This window comes from Bemisia tabaci, chromosome 2, assembly GCF_918797505.1.
Source record: "Bemisia tabaci chromosome 2, PGI_BMITA_v3".
NCBI lineage: Eukaryota > Metazoa > Arthropoda > Insecta > Hemiptera > Aleyrodidae > Bemisia > Bemisia tabaci.
In genome coordinates this window covers 15761307-15783529 of record NC_092794.1, presented here as the reverse complement: position 1 = coordinate 15783529, position 22223 = coordinate 15761307, and the positions used below count along the sequence as shown (strand labels likewise).

Here is a 22223-nt window from a genome sequence, read left to right as displayed (position 1 = left end):
AGTAACGTGAATATCACAAGAGGGATCTTCCCATTAGAAAAACATTGCGTTCCACTCCCCCCCCCCCCCCTCGGGTCCCTGGAAACTTAAGGGGATCAAAAAATAGCTCTCTTTCCTCTTTAATATAAGAACGTCCGCTTCAAATACTAATCTCCATCCAAAATTTACTCTATAACAATCTGGTAAAAAGTTAGCAGGGCGGAGGATATTTATCTTCATCCAGAACGTCCAAAACCTTGTATGAACAGAGTTGCCACTTTGTGTAGGAGCGTTGTGGACCGAAACCTCAAGGCTGGAGGCTGGAGCTGCAACCATGGCAACCCTGCTTTTATCAATGTATTAGTATTCCTCAGTGGGCATGCGGTGAGTTAAGCTGGTTTGGCTGTAGATAAGCTCGGTGTAAAATGACTTTTTGCCATTAAATCATTTTTTCTCTTAGCCTCTACCCGCGGTAGTCGAATTTGTTTCACCGCTGAAGCTCCTAAACCTTCTGCAACACACATAATATTACAATTTGATCGGTTTGCCGTCAACCATAACAGGACTCAAGAGGCATGCCTTCAGTTGTAAGTACCGTGTCTTTAGAAATTATCCATGATAATTTTTGGCAGACTCTCTAAAAATGAAGCCTTTCTCTGATGTTGATAGACTGTATCAGTTGATGAGCAGTTCTTGCGATCTTTGACATATTATACGGATGGTTCCAAGGTAAACAATGAAACATAACCTTAATTCAATTTCTGAGTTGAGAATTATGTTAGCTTTTTACGAATTCATCTGTTGTAAATCATGCATCTATTTATTTTACTAAAGTCTATAAGTTTTGATTGTGGTGTGCACTCAGATGTATCTGAACACCCAGACGTATACAGATGATTTCACGATGATAGGAACAGTTGTGTCACAGGTGGTTTAAAGCAACTCGAAGCAAAACGAGCGAAACCATTGAAAATGGATATGTACATGGGAAGTAATGCTGTCTTTAAAATTTTCCGCACCCAAAACATTTGAAGAATTTTCATCTCATTCAAAATTATGAGGCTTATATGACAAGAGAGTCTTCGGCTCATCCTATGTCACCAACTCCAAGCTTGAAGTAGACGAGTAAATTTTAGCTAGGATCATGGGTTTTCCGATAAAATTGAACCCCTGATTCTGAAGTCTTCCATGTCCTCAATTGAAAATAATGGAACTTTAAATCACTGCCTTTTCGCCATTTTTTATTGTAATATTTTTGATACAGAAGCCTCACTTTCCTTCTTCCTCAGGTGTCTGAGCTGTGCTAAACTGTAGTTCATGGCGCAGTATCTGTATGATAGTATTCATACCAAATCATTCACACCACAGGAGTTTCAGGTAATTTAAACTGGTTCTTTCGTTTTATTTTATTTTATTTCTTGGTTTTGCTGTAAGAATTTGCACCGAGGATTTGTAGTCTTGTCAGCATTGTCAGTTTGGAAAAAGTTGATGGATGCTCAAGATGTTTTTAACATCCCTTGCTGTCAGTGCAACTTTTTCTTTCTTTCTTTTTTTTTGCTGGCAGAGATATTGAAGAATATTTACCTTTTGGAACAATGATTTTTAAAATATTTACCGACACAGGGGTGCAGGAAGTTCTCAGCCTTCCTCAATTTACAATTTGCTTTCCCCAAAATTTGATGTTTTACTATAATATACTGTCTTGTTTTTGTCTTGGTTTTTTTGTCACATTCTCTTGCTAATGGATCTTCATGACCCATCGATACTGTAAATAAAATAATTGTGCCTCTACATAAAACAATGCGCTTAGCAGTGAAGGAGCGCGCATGAAAGACTACCACCCAATAAAAGAGCCTCACATCCCATAATGCCATGTACGTCCATTAGGGTGGCCCTATTATACTTTTGCGATTTTTTTCAGTCTTACTCCGAAATTGATCCATTTGATCAAAAAAGAGTCTTATTTTAATTTCATTTCAGGTTGAATTGCTCAATGCCGCAAAAAAGAGGAACATCATTGCCTGTCTGGGACAGCAATCCAGCAAATCTTTTGTCGCACTCAAGCTTATTCAGGAATCCGCTATCAATGTTCGCCGGTACGGTCTTCTCTTTTAATGAATTCAATTGCCATTTCATCCGGAAAAAAGTACTAAACTATGCAAATCTTGGCCTAACACATAATTTAACTAACTTTGTTCGTAATCTCAACTGCATTCAAATGATACTTCCGCAATAGAACAACTGATCATATCATAAATCCTTCCTTAATAATATAAAAGGGCCTTTCTAGGAAGCATGTAGAATAATGTAGATATTGAGAGGCTCTGAGGGAGTGTTACTGAAGTATTGATCAACATTACAACAAAATAACCTAGCTATATGCAACTGATGAAGGTATATGCAAACCGCAATGAGCAAAGTATTGCTATGACTAAAATTTTTATAGCGAAAAGTGCATAACATGAAGATTATCCAATCCTATTTCCTTTTTACAGTAATTAGTTTCAATCATAAAGAATTGGAAAGTTAGCCCTCAAAAAATATTTACTTTTGAAAGTAGCAAAGCCGGAAGAAACAGTGAAGGATCTTGTAATGGATGTCTCAAACCACTTTACCTACATTGATAATATATGAATCTCCAATTAAGTGAAATGACACCTTGACATTGAAACTGTATGGATTTTTCCAATGTATGCCATAAGATAAACTTGCATAAAATTCATTTGTAGATGCAGTCAAAGGGAGAGGAAATACATATTCTATGTATTGGAAAAGAAAGAAGATATCTTGATTCATTACTCCCGCTTGATACATTTGACTGATCTGAATTGTGTAGAATTTTTAAATCCTGAGTCTGCCCGGGATGACTTATTGTCCGCAAAGAATCATGCTAACGTAAGTAACCCCTTCTGCACCTTACCTAATTAATCATGCAATTCAAGGGAATTCTCTTAAGTGAAGATGTCTTCTTGAGGAGATTAGCCTTTTTTTCTGTCCTTTCATCTAAAACTCCCGGTTTCCAGGAGGATTGCACAAGAAAGGTAATCAAGAAGTTTCAGCCTGAATCATCGGTTAAACTAAGTTATACCCAGAAATTTGAAATAGATGGACCCATGAGATTGAAAAGAGCAAAATTGAATCACAAGCAAGGGTGCAGAAGGTTAAGAACCTTCCCCAATTTATAATTTGTCTTCCCCAAAAATTGCTGTTTTGCTAAAATTGCACCTCTACATATAACAATGCTTTCCTCCCCACAAAAAGAGCGCTTGAAAGACTTCTAGCATATAAAACAGCGTCCTTAAAAGTGTCCTTCCCCAAAAGCAACTTGCTTGATAGTTTCCTTTCCCAAAAGCAGCACGCTTGAAAGGCATCTAGCACAAATAACGATGCACTTCCCTGTTTTTTCCCCAAAAATAAGGAGAAAAAAAGACTTCCCCAATTATTATAAATTTCCACAGCCTTCCCAATTCTGATAGTGAGCAACCACGCAATCATGATCTTGTGACCGAGTACATTCTGCACCCCTGATCACGAGTAAAAACTGGACGCTGTACTGTAACTGCTGTCAAAAAATTTCCTCATCACACCACCTTGTCAATTTTTATGGTAAAGGATTACAGAAAAACATATCTGATTTCTATGAAAATGAGAGTTTCTGGTAATTGCCAAATTATCCATTTTTTTAAAATAATACTCTTTTTCTTGCAATTTTTTGGAATTTAATGCCTACGTCTTGGTTTTCATAAGTATTTATCATTATGGCTTTTAGTATTTTATTGAACGTAAACACTTTTGGGAGTAAATCAAGGTGTTGAAGTTTTCAACCATTTTGGTGAAGTTTTTGAATTTTTCAGCTTTGACACCCCTCCCAAAATTTTTCAGGGGCTAAAATTTTGGGAAACATGCTAGGTCCTGTCAGTCTATTAGAATACAGATTTTGGTGGATGATGCAAGCCTTACGTTATACAAGAACCCATTCTAATCTAATTGAAGCCTTAAATCATGTTTTGAATTTGTTACATTTATGAAATTGAGCGGACTACGACCTTTCATCACAAAAACTTCAATATTTTCAGGTCTTGATTATGACTTATGAAACGTTATTCAAGTTGGTTTGCACACACTCTGTTGTCTCAGCGAAGGATATACATTTGTTGATTTTGGACGAATGCCATTTAGCCATCGAGCCGAAGCACTTTCTCAGTCGGGTAAAATCTTGAATTTGGTTTTTATGGAATTATTGGAAATCAGTTATTAATCCTTCCTGAAAGTCTGGTTTTTTTTCTGGAATAAATTTTCTTTCCCAACCTATTAAATCAAAAAGATTAATTATGTATTAAGAAGAGTGTTTCATGTAATGCATGAAAATTAAAGCGCCCTCTGGGTCATATTAGTAGTCCTTCCTTAAACAGTTTCTCTCCGTAAGAGGCCCTACATGGTCTACATTACGATAGAGGAAGATTCCGAAAGATTCTTAACATACCATCATTAAAGGGGCAATTTTTTGGAAACCTAGAAAAAAATCCAGTAGTTTAACTTTAGAAAAGGGTCATTGAAAGACATTTTTAGGAGAAGACAAAATACTGAATGGAAGTTGAAATGCTTGACTGGTTTTGAAATGGACAAAAGAAAATAATCCAGAATCTCTCAAGAACCAACCAGGGACACTGATATCAATAAAGAACAAAAATGAAAGCAATACATGCAACTGGAAATGGAAGTATCCATGTCTGTTTCCTCACAATAATGCATTAAATTTTTTTTGTCAGACTATGCCATACTTACTCAAGAGTCCTGTAGACCTAGATCGCATCCTCGGGTTGACATCACCGTTATTCCTTTCTGGAGCTGTTCATCCTGGAAAAGTGGAAGCCCAGGTGAAGCGTTTGGAAAAAATAATCCATGCCAAAGCAGAAACTGCCTCAGAGATTGTCTCAGCTCTTAGGTAAGTAACTCTGTAATCTAAGTGAGAGTTTTGCCAGGGTCACTCTAGCATACTGACTTGCTCTGCTACTGCACTTGTACTTTTCTCTCTATCATTCAAGCTTCATACCTTGAGTGTCTTCATAGGTTGTTTTAAGGCTCTATGAAGCAACTTTTTGATATTTTTCCCCTTTTTTTAGCTGAGCTTATTTCTCATGTTCATATTATACTCTTCTCTCAGATTTTTATTCCTCACGATGAGGATCAGAGACAGCTAATAAAGGTATAAAATTTTGAAGGCTCTTAGTCATGCACAATGAACTATCAAGAATATCAAATTAACTGAACTGACTTGGTGAATTTAAAATTAAGAGTCACAAGTTGCTCACGAAGTCAAACAACTGGATCAAACGGACTTCAAGTCTCTGATTCTATTTTCAGTTTCATTGGCTCACCTGAGTTGGTAAGGGATAGAGTTCTTTTTAAGGACATTATTAAAACTGAGTTATCTTCTAATTTTATCGTAATTTTAACTGTGATGAAAATTAGCTTGAGCCTCCTGATTTTGGAATGGAAATTGCCCCTTGACGGTAGTATGATGATGAAGTTCCATCTATTTTGTTGCAAATATTCAGGAGGCCCCATGGTATGAATGAAGCCAATACTAATGAAAAAATGCTAACGGAATCCATATTTTCAGATATTGCCCCAAACCAAGGAAACTAATCATTGAATGTGCTTCCATGAAAATTGTTCCTGAAAAAGATTCAACTGTGGATAAAATAGTCAACGACTCTGCTGAACTTCTTGCATTCCTTGAAGACCACAGATATGATCCAGCCGAAATTTATGATGAAGAATTTCTTGACGAAATAAAGGACATTCCCGATCCAAAATCTGATCCTATTCAAATCGTCAATGATTTCCTAGAAATACTTCACACTTTAGGTAACTCCATGGAACTTCCTGCATGTGGTATCTTACAGGCTCCAAATCATGAATTTGTCTCGATCGACGGAAATCACCCATAATTTCTGCAATTTTATACCAAAAAAATTTTTAGTTGCAGCGAGTACCTTCTTCAGGTGCAGAACAGGGTAAAGCAAAACAACTCCTTTTTTCATCACAAAACAGATTACAAGAAAAAAAATTCCAAATGATCTTAAAAGTAAATTGCGAACAAAAATTTCAATCTGGTATTTCAATCCTTAACCGCAACTCCGTGGCCCCCCTGAGGGTGGTACTGCATTTTGGAATTTAGAGGAATAAGACACGTCAGCTCTTGTAGAAATTATTGAATTACAGCTCTAAAAAGTGGAATATTGAAGGTGTAAGTCGGCAATCACATATTTCGGTTTGTGCTGTCGCAGACCTCCTGTCATACTTTATTTTTTAAACTGAAAACTACTCAACGGCAATCCTTTAAAACTGCCATGATTTTTCTTCTCTGTGCGAAGGAAATTCTGCATAAACTTCAAGGAATGATATCAATTTTTTCCCCTTTAAAAAAATAACATAGAGGCGAAGATTCTCAGACACCGCAAACAAGATATGTGATTGCAGACTTAAGCCGTCGATATGCCCTGCATGAAAAACCACTAAATTGGGTCCCTGCCAAATTTTGTCATTATTTGATGTGACGTTCTTTATAACCTCTTCAGCATGAGCAGGTTTTAAAACTGAACTGTTTTGGTGTCAAATATTGAGAAAAGCGGAGCTGAAAAGTGGTTTTTCTGCATTCTTGCATGTATTTTATCATAGATATGTGGGACTATCACTATTCGTATGTAGACGCCGCACTGGATGCTGTTGTTATTAGTTATTGTTATTGTTATTAGTATTCATTCAGAGAAATTTGATTCTTCTCATCCATCTTGTCTTCTTTTGCTAGTGAGGAAACAAAAGCTCCCTGTGATCGCGTATCAAGACGTAACATTTCTACTAAATAATGAGTGCAAGAATGCTGAAAAATCCACAAAATAAAATAATGAATCAGTGACATAAAATAAATAGTCAAACAAAGCACCATCTCTCGTTCAATTTTTAAAGATGTTTAAGAAGACATATTGTTACACAAGTTAACATCGACATTACCAAACTCATTTATTCAGCCTTATCACTACAGATTTCTCCTGAAAAGAGTGATGAATGTCACAGTAGAACAGCAGAAGTTTGAATACTAATCAATTTTACAATTCCTCATTGCAGGTCTGTGGTGTGCAGATAAAGCTGCCCTCCTACTATATTTTAGAATAGAAAAACTGAAGGTGAAAACTCCCTATGAACGGCACTATCTTTTACTCTGCCTCGTCAGTTCCCTCATGTTGAAAGTCAGGTAAGCTTGTTTTGAATTATGTTAGTTCTGAATGTGCTAAGTTTCTATCAGGTACATGGAAAGTTTTTACTGAAAATTTGTGTACAAAAGGTTGGTAGCAATCTAGAAAACCAGGAAGATTAAGTGCTAAAAATTGACTGAGAAATCGGGGAACTTTTATGATAATTAGGAATTTTTTCCTGTGACGAAGTAGAATGTATGTTTTTTTATACATCTGCCTAAATAAACAGGGGTCTGAAGATATCTTTCGCCATCTATATCAAAAGTTCACCCCTTGAATTTGCTTTTATCATGTCTCAGTCATGCTCACCTAACTAGAATTACTTGAAACCTTCTTTTCACCTATGATTTAATTTCACAAGAAATTTGATATTCGTGTTGACTATCATCTAAAAAGGAGCTGTAGAGATGAAGAAAGCCAAGGTCAGCCCCAAAAAAAAAAAAAAAAGTCACATAAGTAAGGAGGGGATAGTGATAAAAAATGAGTTTGTAGAAGTCTTGGAATTATTTTATTTGTAGGTATCAGTCATCTAGAATTTCAATCACCAATTCTGTATCACCAATATGATGTACCGAGTTTGATGGTCTCAAACAACGGTTGCCTCGGGCTGGTACATGGTAAGGACGGAGGGGGGAGGGGCTCTAACTGGAAGCGCAAGGATTACTTCTTGTGTGGTATTTGAAGTAGTAAAAAAAAAAAAAAAAAAAAAAAAAAAAAAAAAAAAAAAAATCACCAATCTCTGGAAGCACTTAATGAACAAAACATCATCTGGGTACAAAACATCTCATATAGGATGAGGGTGAAGTATGGATACTTTTCAAAATCTGGGAACGGTCATAGATTTTATCATGTGGTCTAGAAGAGACTTCCTGAAAGAACAAAGGAAATCTGATTTAAGGGACGTAATTAAGTCAAAAAGAAGAGGAAAACAGTTTTCTCACTCGCCTGAAAAGTAGGCATTTTGGAGATCCACAGTTTCTGAGTTCGGTTATCAATGTGCTGTAAACCTTGAGCATTTATAGGCATTATAATAAAGTTATAGACAGAAAAATAGAAACTTTGCTTATCACAAGTGGAGCTCTTGATTTGTAAATTGGCTATCATGTGTGTGCTTTTCTTTACAGAGCTTTACTGCAAGAAGCATTCGAGTCCACTTCAGAGAAGGAGCGCATTTTCAAACACTCATCAAATAAAATCCTTAGATTAATAGAGATAATTAGTCAGTACAAACCAATGAAGTCAAAAGCTGAGTTAGAGGAAGAATTTAGTAAATTAGAGGGTATCTCTGATTCGCAACTAAATACTGGGCGCATCGAAGAGACCAGTGAGGAGGAGGAGAAAAATGAAAAGCAGGAAACAATAATGAATGATATTTGTAGTAACTTGAAAACCTTGAGCCAAGACTGTTGTGGCTCAGACGTGAAAGAAAGTAGTGGTATATCCAACCTGGAAATGGATACTTCAAATAATTGTTCCAAAACCGTAAACGTATTTTCCAAACAACATGATGCTAATTTTAGTGAAGAAGCTTTAGAATTGTATTTTAAGATGAAGTCTGATAACAGTTCCATATCGAATAATCTCAAGCATGATAATATTTTAGACAGTGAAAATGAAGTTTTTCCTAAAAGAACTATCTTTAATCAAATTTTAAATAGTGAAACGAATACTAATTTATCATGTTCACCAATAAGTGATTTTATCAAAAATCAAAACAAATGTGTAAATATTTATGAAAGTAAGCTTTGTGACAATAGAACTTGTTTCTCCGATTGTGATAAAAATGACTGGAACTTTTACCAAAGTTACGATCCATCATATATCAAAGAATCATCGAGTGATGAGGAGAAGCTTGGTGAAATTACATTTCCCACTCATAATTTGCAGTTGATAAAATCATCGCCAGAAAAGTTTTCTCTCACTGGTTGTGAAGTATGGAAGCAAAATAAGGAAATTTCTAACCACATTGTTGTAGCCAAAGATTCAAATTGTGTATCCTTCTCAGACACTTCCAAACAGTGGTCTGATGATGGAGATTCCAACTCAAGTGTTGCATCGATCAGGGAAATGAAGTTCCAAGACCAACCCAAACCTGAAGCTCATGGGAATGTATCACTAATTGACAATGAAAGAAAATGTGTCGCTCAGCTTGAAAGTAATAGTGAAAGGATTGAGGCCTCATCAAAAATGTGGAATGATAAATGCATGGATAGTGTCGTATCATCAGTAAATAATGATTTAAGTATGATGTCTTTTTCAAATTTATCTGTGATAAACGGTAGAGATAATAATGATGAACCAACTCTTACATTTAATGAAAACCTACCACCGACTGTTACTGCCTGTGATAATAAATCCTTAACCACTAGCTTAAGTAGTTATAATTCAAATCTTACTTATAATCAAAATTCGAAATTGTTGAACAGGAGGAAAAATTGGAGGCATGACCCGAATGCCCCACAAAGACTCACAACCTATAAGTTGTTATCCTTGGATATCACTGAATGTATCTGTGGTTTAATATTTGTTAAAGATAAATTTATCGCCAAAATATTGTACCACCTATTGAACGAGTTACGAAAATCTGACGAAGACTTTTGGTGGTTAGCGCCTCAGTACACAGTCTGCAAATCGGCTGATCCAGTGAAGGAGCCGCAAGAAGCAGACTTAGAGCATCAGAAGCAAGAAGAAGTCCTGAAAAGATTTCGCATGAGAGATTGCAACGTTCTTATAGGCACAGCCGTCCTAGAGGAAGGAATGGACCTACCAAAGTGTAACCTGGTCATTCGATTTGATCCTCCTGACAAGTACAAATCATATGCACTCTCCCGATGCAGAGCCCGTGCACCTGATTCTTCCTACATTCTTCTTGTAGACCACCAGATCTCAAAAAGTTTCATCCAAAGTGTTGCCCATTATACTGAAATTGACAATATGTTGCTAAATCGGTGTGCAAATTTTGAACCCACTGATGCAGAAGAAAAAGAAGCCGACTTATACAATGATGCAATTCTTTGTTATCAACCGATACCAGGAGAGGACTTACCCTCTGTTTCCTTGAACACTGCCATTGCTGTGATCAACAGGTACTGTGCCAAACTACCTAGTGATACCTTCACAAGACTAGTACCGCTATGGAGTATTAAAACTATAGAATTTGCTGGCAAGCTCATGAGCTATTGCATTGTTCAGTTACCCATCAATTCACCGGTCAAGCACGATATTATTGGCCATCCAATGCCAACGCCTGTTCTTGCTAGGCGAATTGCTGCCCTGGAAGCTTGCAGAGTTCTTCACCAAGCTGGGGAATTAGACAACTGTCTTCAACCTATTGGGAAAGAAAGTTTCAGACTTCTGGAGAACACTGAGTTTGAGGAACCTCCAGATGAAGTTGACCAAAGTATCCCTTGGGACTCCTTGGAGCCAAGACCTGGAACCACCAAACGGAGACAGTATTACTACAAACGGATTGCTTCTGTATTCAATTACTGTCGACCAGGAGTTGGTGACAACGCACTTCTGTATTTTATCAGTATGACTCTGACCTGTCCTATCCCAGAGGAGCAAAACACAAGAGGAAGGAAGTTGCACCCACCTGAAAATTCTCCCCAGGGTTTTGGAATTTTGACTTTGAAACCTATTCCAAAGATCTGCTCCTTTCCAATTTTCACCCGTTGCGGTGAGGTAGAAATCAAGTTGAAACTATGTCCTGGTTACATCCATTTGAATGAGAAGCAGCTAAATAAAATCACCACTTTCATACATTACACTTTTACAAATGTTTTGAGACTGCAGAAATATCTGATGATGTTTGATCCAGGAGCCTCAGAAAACTCATTTTTCATTGTCCCAACGAAGAAAGCAGATGGTAGTGGCATTGACTCAGTGCACATCGATTGGGACTTCTTGGATATCATTTTACAGCGAGGAAATGAAAAACCACGTTTGATACCTGAGGAGGAAAGGATTTCATTCAAATTCAATGAGCAGTTGTACGCAGATGCTGTTGTTACCCCTTGGTATAGAAATCAAGACCAACCTCAATATTTCTATGCCGCAGAAATATGCTTCCAATTAAATCCTAGATCTTTGTTCCCTGGATCAGACTACAAAACTTTTGAGGAGTATTACAGAAGAAAGTATGGTATAAACATTCAAAATAAAGAACAGCCACTTCTAGACGTGGATCATACCTCTGCTCGCCTTAATTTCCTGACGCCTAGGTATGTTAATCGGAAAGGAGTAGCATTGCCCACTAGCAGCGAAGAAACTAAACGAGCAAAACGTGAGAATCTTGAACAGAAGCAAATCCTCATTCCAGAACTATGTATGGTGCATCCATTCCCTGCATCTCTTTGGAGAAAAGCAGTTTCTTTACCATGCATTTTGTATCGCATTAATGCTCTCCTTTTGGCTGATGAGATCCGATCTTTGGTGGCCACAGAGATATCGCTAGGCTCTAGAGATCTTTCGCCAGATTTTGAGTGGCCTGCTTTGGATTTTGGATGGCGACTGTCTGATGTTCTGAAGAAGTCACTAGAGGAAAAGTCAGGACGAGATCTAAAGCTGTTGAATGATAAAGAATGTAATGAGCCCTGCAACGAACTGCTCTCTCAAGAAATGAGAAACAATGGCTTGGAGGAGAAAGAATCGTGTAATGGGTCTGAAAATGACCAGAAAATACTTGAAGGGGAGGCAGCAACCAAAAATGGAGAGAACAAAGAAATCAGTGCAGATGAGCCAAAGGAAGACTCTGAAAAGGCAGAAGCTGAGGAGGAGAATGGAAAAGGATCGAGTGATGAAGACAGTGGAGGGTGGAATGTTGAAATCGGAACTTGGTCCAATGACATGGCAGGAGAATTTGGTCTTCCAGATAACATTACCATGGTAAATATTTACTAACTGAATTCCACTCCAAAATTTAAAACCAAGAATAATAGTAGGACTAGTGTCTTTCCAAAATTTAATCAATCTGTCTCCGTTGAAATTCAGTTTCCTCCCATTGAGTGTTTAAATTTAGTAAACTTAAATTCCCATGATGAAAGGATAAAGCTCATTTGAGCATAATGCTCCTTCTTGGAAATATCAATGGCTATGGTCGAAAAACGTGTCTCTATTGCAATGTTTCAAAATCCTCAATTATACTGTATTTTTATAAAAGAAAATTAACCAAAATGTATCCTCGACAATTTCTTTGAATTGGCTGGTCCAAAAATTTCTAAAAATTTCGAGAAGAACAGGGATAGATTTTTTCAGAACAATAAAAAACGAATCAATGGCTAACGAACAACACCGCCTAACTGAACTTGTGGCAAAAAAGAGTTAGCAACTTTGCCGCATTCTACAGTATAAAATACGCTAGCCGGTGATTTTAGTTTTTTTCCAATTCTGTAGGGAAGTGCTTCAATGACTCTGTAACGCATGGAAAAAATGCAAATCTAACCTTCAAATCACAAAAATGACCAGGTTTTCTCTTTATCTCAAGGCAGATGAGCAGTATTGTTCGTTAGCCATCAAAATGGGTATTGGGCAAAATTGGAGGTACACAGTTTTTTACTTTATCCATTGATAGTGCATTGCTTTGTGTATAACTAGTGAGGGAAGCAACCGAGAACCGTTTAAGAAATATTCCAAGTAAAACTGGAAAACTGCAATTAAGTTAGTGAGTTACAGTTAAGTTTTATCAAGGTTTTAACTTGCCTCAATGCGCTGTGATAGATTTCTGGCCATTAAAAGATGCTCTATGCATCAATTGCTTATTATAATTTTTTTCGCCGTCTTGATTTTTCTAAATTTTTCTTTTTAGATTCGTTATGGGTCCCCGACCAGCTGGCTTTGCAAAGGAAGAAGCAAAGAGGGAATGAATCTAACCGATGACATGGACTCAGGAGATGACAGCAATAGCATGGCCGATTCCTTGCCTGACATGCTGATGGGGGCAACCACTGATGATGATGACAATGATGAGAACAATAAAGGTTTGAAGATAGAGTTCAAAAATGACTACCTGGCTGAAGCCCTAGAAACCGATGACCATTTTGTTGATATGAAAGCTGTAACTCATGAGTCCGAGTGGAAATGGGACTTTGACACCGGTGACAACGATGTGAGTAACAACATGTAAAGACTCAAGAAATAAAGACTTCGTAAACATGAAAAGCATTGATTTCTCCTTTTAATTTTCATTCAGCCATATACGTTTGGTCCATCGACTTTCTAACTTCCTCATACTATCAGAGTAGTGCATCTGTTTAATTCTTCTTTCTTAACTTTTATTTTAAAATTCACCTACTTACTACTGGTTTAAGAATGGGCCTGTTGCAAACTTTTGCTAGAGCAAAACTAAGAGTTGTTTCCTACAGATAATGCCTCAAAAATCACGATGAGCGCATCGGCAAAGTCTGAAATGCACTCATAACTTCACAATCTGCGTAAGAAATTTGCGATTTTTTGAGCTTCCCGCTTCGAAAACGATACTACGGTACAGGTGAATATTTTGTTAGAGGAGTCGTTCCATTGGCGGCAATACTCATCATGGCCGACGCCAGTCCGCCAAAACACGTGTGATGGAACGAGATAACACCTAAACAGGATTAAACCAGATAACAATCGGCGTTTTTACGTTCATATTTTCCTCGCCCGCCTTAATTGACCTTGAGTTCTCCTCGAATTACGCGAGGAACTGCGCAAGCGTCGGCCATGATGAATATTGCCGACGATGGAGCGACTCCTCTAACAAAATGTTCACCTGTGCAGTAGTATCGTTTTTGAAGCGGGAAGCTCAAAATAACGCAAATTTCTTACGCAGATTGTGAATTTATGAGTGCATTTCAGACTTTGCCGATGCGCTCATCGTGATTTTTGAGGCATTATCTATGGGAAACAACTCTTCATTCTGCTCTGGCAAAAGTTTGCAACAGGCCCATTTCAACTGCTCCAAACAACGGTTTAATTCAGAACTAAATGTCAAATCAGAGAGGAAGTGCTTGACACCAAGCCATTTTTTTAACTCTGAAAATAATGATAGTCCAATAGTGATAAATTTCGGGCTTGAGGGAGGATTTGTATGGGAATTCCAAGGATGGAAACAACTGCTTGCACGTCCGTCCCTCCAAGGCTAAACTAACTCATTGATGAAGATCAATACTCTTTCTATGCACTGTTGTTAACTCAGTTATTATCTGTATTAAATCAGTACATAAAGTTCTTAATTATTTTTCTAAAGCACACACACTTTCCTTGGTGCATCTGCATAATCAGTAACTCCTCGTTGGTAACTATTTTTGTTTCCCACTGCAGGAAGGTTCTCTGCTTTCTTATCCATCTTCATTTGTCCGTTTCAGGTGGATGTATTGACAGAGATCAACAGATTTGAGGAAGCAACAGCAGAAAACATATTGGAGATTGAGTCCAGCGGCATGTTTGTGAAGTTGGATGAACCAGCTCATATTTTTCGACCTTTAAACAAGCAACTCTGGAGCCAAAAAGCATTGACCGGGGCCAATGATTTTCCTGTTGATGAACAGAAAACACCAAAAACTGAGAATATCATTCCTCACATTTCTGGCTCTACACTGGAAAATAGTTATCAAAGTAGCTCAGTGAATAATTATTGCACGATTAAAAACCTGGATGAAAGAACCCCTCAACCACTGACAGTTTCAGCATGTGTTGTGGACAGCTCACTGCCTGCCAAGCAGACAGAGAGCTCATCATCAGTGAAGAAGTTACCATTTATTTTAGGTCCTGAAACAGGATATGGTATGCCACAAGAGATAGCGGAGAAGCTCCAAAAAGAATCCTGTCCACCGAATCCTTGTCCATCTCCTCAGGATTATGAGGCAGGAGACGACTCAGGATCTCTATCTGAATCATCAGATGCTTTAGACTTCAGTTTTGACCTGCAACCAGACCTAGACAATATTCCAGGACCAAATCCAAGTTTATTATTGCAAGCTTTAACTATGTCCAATGCTAATGATGGTATCAATCTTGAGCGGTTGGAAACAATTGGTGATTCATTTTTGAAGTACGCAATCACCGTTTACCTGTACTGTACTTATGAAAACATCCATGAGGGAAAACTGAGTCATCTGAGGTCAAAACAAGTAAGTCTACCTATTAAATGATGTGTCCTTGTTTGTACCATGCAGTGTTCTGGAGAATATCTGTATTTTGTAGTGAAAATTTCTGTAAATAGGTATATAGTGTATGCGTATTGCTGCAGTGTCTCTGCTTACAAGAGAAGTGTTGAAAATCGTCTCGAATCAACTAAAGATGAGATTTCTGTTTTTGCTTCCTTAAATTTTATCCTATGAACTTATAGTCCTCAGTTCGTATGTTCATGAAAAAAAATCTTTTTGTTCAGGACTAATTGTAAGTGAAACCCTAATGTATTTTTTTCAAAGTTTTACAGGTTAAATTTTTTTTACTGCAAAAATGATTCGCCGAAAGTTAATATATTTGTATAATTTTTTCTTTTTTTCTGTCCAGGTTAGTAATTTGAATTTGTATCGATTAGGAAAACGGAAAGTATTCGGCGAGAGTATGATAGCAACTAAGTTTGAGCCACATGATAACTGGCTTCCTCCATGCTATTATGTACCTCGAGAACTGGAACAAGCTTTGATAGAAGTAGGAATGCCGGCTAGTTCATGGAATCAAGCAGATCTCCCGGCTCTCAGGGACATGTCGCCGGACAAAATCAGAGAAGTCGTTCAAGAACAACTGGTGAACACATTAACTTGTCTTGACTCTATACCGTTGGATAGGTTGCCTTGTTTCGTACCTTACAATCTCATTACACAACACAGTATACCAGATAAAAGCATTGCAGATTGTGTTGAAGCCCTTATAGGTAAGAAATTTGCTTTAGTGCTGTGAGAAATTTCAGGAACGGTCTGGAACCAACAGTGCCCAGGGAACTTCTCTTTTGCATGTTTAAATGTCAGAAAGAGCAAAACAACGAGTAGCCACTGTGTTTCACAGTTTCTTGACCATCTAATCTTGTATCTACGCTGTTAAGAATCCTCAAGAATGTTTTGCATTAATACCTCTCAGACTGAAAGTTCAATTTTGACAGTGGAGACTGCGGTGGTTTTGAAAATTTCTGTCTATCATATTCTGCAAGTACTCTCATACCACACAGTAGAGCAAGAATTGTTAGCCAGTCTCGCAAAAAGTATAAAAAGCTGAAACTAAGTAATCAAAATTAATTTTGACCAAATATAAATTGGGGGAAGTAAAATTTATAAGTTATTTGGAGTTGTTCTCAAGAAACTTAGCTGCCAATAACAATTAAGTAACCTTCCTGGGAAAAGCAGTTTCATCTTCCTTTATAAAAATGTTATGTAATTCTAATTTACATTGTCTGCTTCGTTAGATCTTAAGCGGAATATCTTTTCAAAAATGCTCTGCAAGCTAATAAATTCTTTTTCCTCTTTTTTTGCTATCTAAATTCAGGTGCATATTTAATTGCTTGTGGTCCAAGAGGAGCATTACTTTTTATGTCCTGGCTTGGGATCCGGGTGTTACCATGGAAAGAAGTCGAGTGTTCAAATCCTGAGCAATCAGTGAACCATGTTGGGTGCATGCTAAACAAAGATAACAAAATGGTTAGTGAATTTGCATTCTTCAACAGCCTTAGAGTTTTTTAAGCTGTTTCGTTGTAGTTTGTGCATTTATTTAAAAAAAAAAGTTGTTTTCCTACATTTTTCATAGTCAAAAATGGTGAAATTCTAATTAATCAACGAAGTATACTTGAAAATACTCAAGGTTTCTGTAGTGGAAAAAAATTACTTCCTGCAGGAAATATGTAAGAGAAATCAACAAAACCTATGAGCTCGCCAAGTCTTTGATAATCAGCTCATTAATTTAGAATGTACCTTCATCATCTGAAACGCTGGTAGGTGCTGTCTGTTGTCTTTCAAATGCATGTTTAATCTTTTGCCCACCAGAGCTATGTTGCAGGTGCAGTTTTTCTTCGACAGGTTAGGAATGAAAAAACTTGATAATTATGCAAAGTTTCTGTTCTTTAGGTTGAATACACGGACATAAAACAACCAAGCTCACCATTAATCCGCAATCTTCCAAATGCTAATGCAGAAATGAATAAATTACTGGATGGTTTTGATGTGTTTGAAAGGAACATTCATTATCGCTTCTCTGATCGTAGCTACCTTTTACAAGCAATGACCCATGCCTCATATTTTCCGAACCGATTTACGGACTGTTACCAGCGTTTAGAATTCTTGGGTGATGCTGTTCTAGGTATGAATCTCCAATTTAAAACTTCATAAATTCCAAATCAGGAACGAGAATAAAAACACTAATAAATGGCCTGAACTGTAAGTAACAAGGTGAAAAAATGATGCTGGGTCCACACCATTTCTCCACCTTGTTCCCAATTAAGGCATGTAAGTTCCATGACAAAAATATCTGTGCTGTATTTATGGTTGCATATTTCAGGGTAGTCATAATTTAATTTTTTCAGGGTTGTTTGTGTTTTTCCCTACTGAGGAATATTGTGGTTTTAACAATAAGTAGTTCAGCCAATTCATTTGTTCTCAAGCTGCAGCGCTTTTGGTGTCTAGACTGATAAGCAGCTAATCAGGGCAAAGAGAATTTATGGCAAGTAATTTGTACAAAACCTTCACTTGGGTTAGTTTTTATTGTAGACTTTTCTCAAAATATGTGTGTACACTGACAATTGACGACCTTTAGGAAATAATGAAAGGAGGAAAGAAGATTCTTGGGGGAAAAATAATTATTTGTGCTGTCGCCAACACTTGAATGTTAAACAAAATTATGCCTAAAATAACATTCTCACGCCGGATTAAGCCAAATCCTATGCCTAAAATAGGTCACTGAAACTTTTGACACCTAAGTGTACCTTTGCATTCATGCATAGTGAGTGTTGCCGTCTCTTCTACTTAGTGTTCAGAAATTTCTGCTTCGAAGTCCTAAAATTCCTCCGTTGTCGTTGGTCTCCTTTTACCTCAATGTAATTCGTTTTCTGTCTATTTCTGCAGACTATCTAATCACAAGGCATCTGTATGAAGACAAGCACAGGCACTCGCCAGGAGAACTAACCGATTTACGTTCAGCATTGGTGAACAATACAATTTTTGCCTCTCTAGCTGTAAGACACGGTTTTCACAAATTTTTCCTGCATCTTTCACCTGGTCTTGCCGAAGTTGTTGAAAGATTTGTTCGGATCCAGGAAGAGAATGGACATGCTATCAATGAAGAAGTAAGTAAACTCCACGAGGACAATTACCTCGTTTTACTGACAGTGACTAAAGAGTTTTTAATGCAGCTATTAATTGTTGTTCGGTTTTTGGTTAAATTCAGTCATCATGTCATTGTGCCATGTCAGCCTCCCAGGCTAGAGTACTTTTTCAAGGTTAACTTTAAATTCTCAAAGTCTAATAAAAAAACCGTAAGAAAGAGAAGTCACTTACTCCTACTAAAGAACAATCTTTGAATATCTGTGTTTCAATTCTTAGAAGTAGAGTACAAAAACAAATTCCAACGGAAAGAAAATCACATGTTACTTGCAAAATCTATTGTTGTGGGAGGTAGATTGCATTGAGATACTTGGCCAGGGCTTAATTGCACCCAAACCGGCTAAATTTTACTACATTGCCACCTGTTACTGCCCTCGCAGAAAGTTTGCTAAGCTCCAGGATTTCACCTGTTCCGTGTTCTGTATTGTGTGGTAATCGATGTGTACTAAATCTAATGTATAACATGAGCGTAAATATTTTGATCTTAATACTTTTTTGGTTGAAAATATTTAAATGTATTTTACACTAATCATTTCAGTATTATTTGATTGGAGAGGAAGAATGTGAAGAAGTTGAGGATGTGGAGGTACCAAAAGCCTTGGGTGATGTTTTTGAATCAGTCGCTGGAGCTGTGTTTCTGGACAGCAGTATGTCTTTAGATAAAGTGTGGGAAATCTACTTCCGCATGATGAAATCGGAGATTGGTAAGTCATGCCACACTATCACAAGTAATCTTCAAAACTTTCTGCAAACACCCTTATTATAGATGTTTTTGAAATTGCAAAATGAATCTGTTGAGATCGGCAGGAATTGGCCTGCAAATAGTCACAGCCTGTTGTTTCTCGCACAAGGAAAATACCTATCCCATTTGAATCTTCCAAAAAAATTTTGCTGCAGAGATATGACCTTCGTCTTCGTAGGGGTGTTTAAAATTCTTCTGAATATACCTTTTTCAAGCGATAGTTTGTCTGAATAAGATGAACTGATCCTACTGACAAGAATGGCCAACTATTGATATGATTGACCACTGGGTTCAGCCAATCATGAGATTGACAGCGTATTCTGCCAGCCAATTGTTGAAACTTTGTATTTATCAGGTAGACAGAGATGACGTAAGTTAAATGGCATAGCATGAATCGTCTGCTATGTCTTATCCCTGATTTGTCGTGCCTATGTCAGGTAGAATGGACGATATACTGTCGGAAACCCAAGAGGCTCCTTTAGCTTGTCGTGAATTCCACCAGACCCAGGCATGACAAAGCAGCGATACGACATAGCCGACCAATCACACTACACCATTTAACCTATTTCACCTCTGTCCACTTGACAAATACAAAGTTTCAACAATCGGCCTGCAGGTCTTTGACATGATTGTGTACGCCTAATGGGCAAAATCCGAATGAAAAATGTATACCTTTTCGCAGTAGCCCGAAGTGTACTTTACAGAAGCTACCACATAAAGTACTCATTGGCTCACATCATTTCACGGGGGAAGCCAAAAAATTCCAAACATTTTTCAATTAGAGTCTAAAATGTTGAGCTCTTAGGAGAACCAGTACGAAACTGAGCTTTTTGGCTTTGTTTCCCCGCGAAGTGGTGTGGACTCAGCACCATGTAACAACCTTGTCACATACAGTTAGGGCCATCCTTAGTTTTTTTTCTCATACAGCTCTAAGTTTGCATACAATAATTATCTTGATCGCTCCATCAAATTATTTTATACATTCTAATGTGTTTCAGAACGATTCAGCACAAATGTTCCAAAGTCACCCATTAGAGAATTACTTGAACTTGAACCAGAAACAGCCAAATTCAGGTATGTGTTTGTAAATTTCGTGTTTTTCTAGTAGCGAAATTAGTAAAGCGATATTAGTATTAAACAGAACTCTTGTTATAGTTTAAAAAGTTTGCCACTTCTCAACCAGACTTCATCTCTAAGCTAATCTTTCTCCATTTCTAATAAAGGAATCATAAGTTTCTTTGATCTCAGTGGAAAGAGCAAGAAGCAAAACCTTGGAAGAGCAAAGCTTTATGCAAGTTGTTTATAAAACATACAAGTCATGTACAATTTATACAATTTCAATTACAATTCACAGTTTTTACGATTACTTTTTAATGATCATCGCAATTTTATCAATCAGCGTTTGCGGGATATGTTATGTGGAGTAGGACGTTCCAAATTTGAACCATCCCATGGAGGACCCTCTATTGAAAACCAAGGAATTTAGTGCTTGCCAAATTTTGTTTTTTGATTTGATGCTCTTCATGATCCTCTGAGCACGATAAGCTTTCAAAATCAAACTTTTACCGGTTGTTTCAAAATGTGTCAAAAGCCACTGACCACCACTGGTTTTGCAGGGTTTTTCATGATTCATCAATTTATTTATTTATTAGGAGTGTTGCTGTTTTTGGAGAACTGAACTTCTCACTACAGATCTTGAAGTGTAGAACTGTTCTTTTTGGAAAAACGAACTTCAATTACCTCTGTTTAAAGCCTTTACACTATGTATTAGGAAGCTATGTCTAACCATCATATCCGAACAGAGCATCTTTAAAAACACTTTTTTCTTTCCTTTTTTTTCATCTATCTCATCTCTTTTTGTATGCTGAACATGTTTTCAAAATGTATGACCAAGTGAGGCAGAATGTTCCTTCATGTAGGGAAAATGATAAATTTCATAGTGGTACTTCGACCTATGGAGGCTAATTCTGTAATTTTTGTGGAAAGAACACTAAAAAATTCCAGAAATTGAGCCTTTGGCATTATTTTAAGGTTTGAAAAGGAAAAGTGGGGGATTTTAAGAAAACTGCTGTCGCCAATCTGAGGAACAACTCTATTCAATTGCTTATAACATCCTTAATAATGCAAATTATGGCCAGAAACTTTTAATCAATGTTCTTCAGAGGATCAGAAAGTGTCCAGTATCATAAACTGAAAATTAAAATTTGACTTCAAACCTGTTTTTTTTTTTTTCCTGTACTTCTGAGTTTCCACCTGAAGGCTTATTTTCCCTAGCTCTATCATTCAGCAAGGTTCTTGTCCCGGACTGAGACATTAAAATGCTCTTTGAAATCCTTGTATCTGTCTGAAACCAGGCTTGTCCAAATTTATTTAAGTTAAAATTATTTCCTTCACAAAATTATCTATTTTCTCATGTTTGTTTTTCAGTAAACCAGAAAAGTTGACTGATGGGCGACGAGTACGAGTAACTGTGGAAGTCTTTGGAAAAGGTGCCTTCAAAGGCATTGGACGAAATTATCGTATCGCTAAGTGCACTGCTGCAAAATGTGCCTTACGACAATTGAAGAAAAAAGGTCTTCTATCTCGAAAAGTGAATTGTATGAATTTACCAAACCATTCTCTTCCATGAAACATGTCACTTAACCATGGAACCTTTTCTTCATGTCAAACTAACCCATATCTTTCCCTGACTTCACTTGTCTGTTCACTTGTCGGATTTTTTTCTTTTTTTCTATCATTGTTTCCGTGTAATTTTCTGTTTCATTTTTATTAAGATTTTGTTTTAATATATTTTAGATGTTGTGCTCTCATAATGATTTTTACTCTCAATGAGTTTTTGCCTAGCCTCCAGTTTCCAAATTTTTAATCTGCTCTTTCAACTCTCTCAGAATATGTTGAATTAAGGCAGAAAAGTCCTTTTAACCGTTTGAAGTTCCTTGGTGCAATCTACGATAA

The 22223-nt window shown here is 37.1% G+C and overlaps 1 protein-coding gene across 2 annotated transcripts; it reads left to right on the top strand.

Moving 5' to 3' along the window:
* Positions 1–325: 325 nt before the first annotated feature.
* Dcr-1 (Endoribonuclease Dcr-1) lies at positions 326–22081 on the top strand. 2 transcript variants are annotated; one of them, XM_019046353.2, is made up of 18 exons: positions 326–566; positions 1269–1356; positions 1960–2075; positions 2709–2874; positions 4056–4187; positions 4749–4924; positions 5603–5850; positions 7111–7237; positions 8363–12125; positions 13045–13344; positions 14582–15346; positions 15732–16095; positions 16701–16852; positions 17276–17507; positions 18269–18489; positions 19065–19230; positions 20267–20342; positions 21696–22081. In XM_019046353.2, exons 2-18 carry the CDS (start codon positions 1297–1299, stop codon positions 21895–21897), a joined length of 7266 nt encoding a protein of 2421 aa, XP_018901898.2. In that variant the 5' UTR covers positions 326–566; positions 1269–1296; the 3' UTR covers positions 21898–22081. The 2 variants fall into 2 exon arrangements, with proteins under 2 accessions (XP_018901898.2, XP_072152856.1); XM_072296755.1 differs by lacking the exon at positions 326–566 and adding an exon at positions 573–708.
* The last annotated feature ends 142 nt before the right edge of the window (positions 22082–22223 follow it).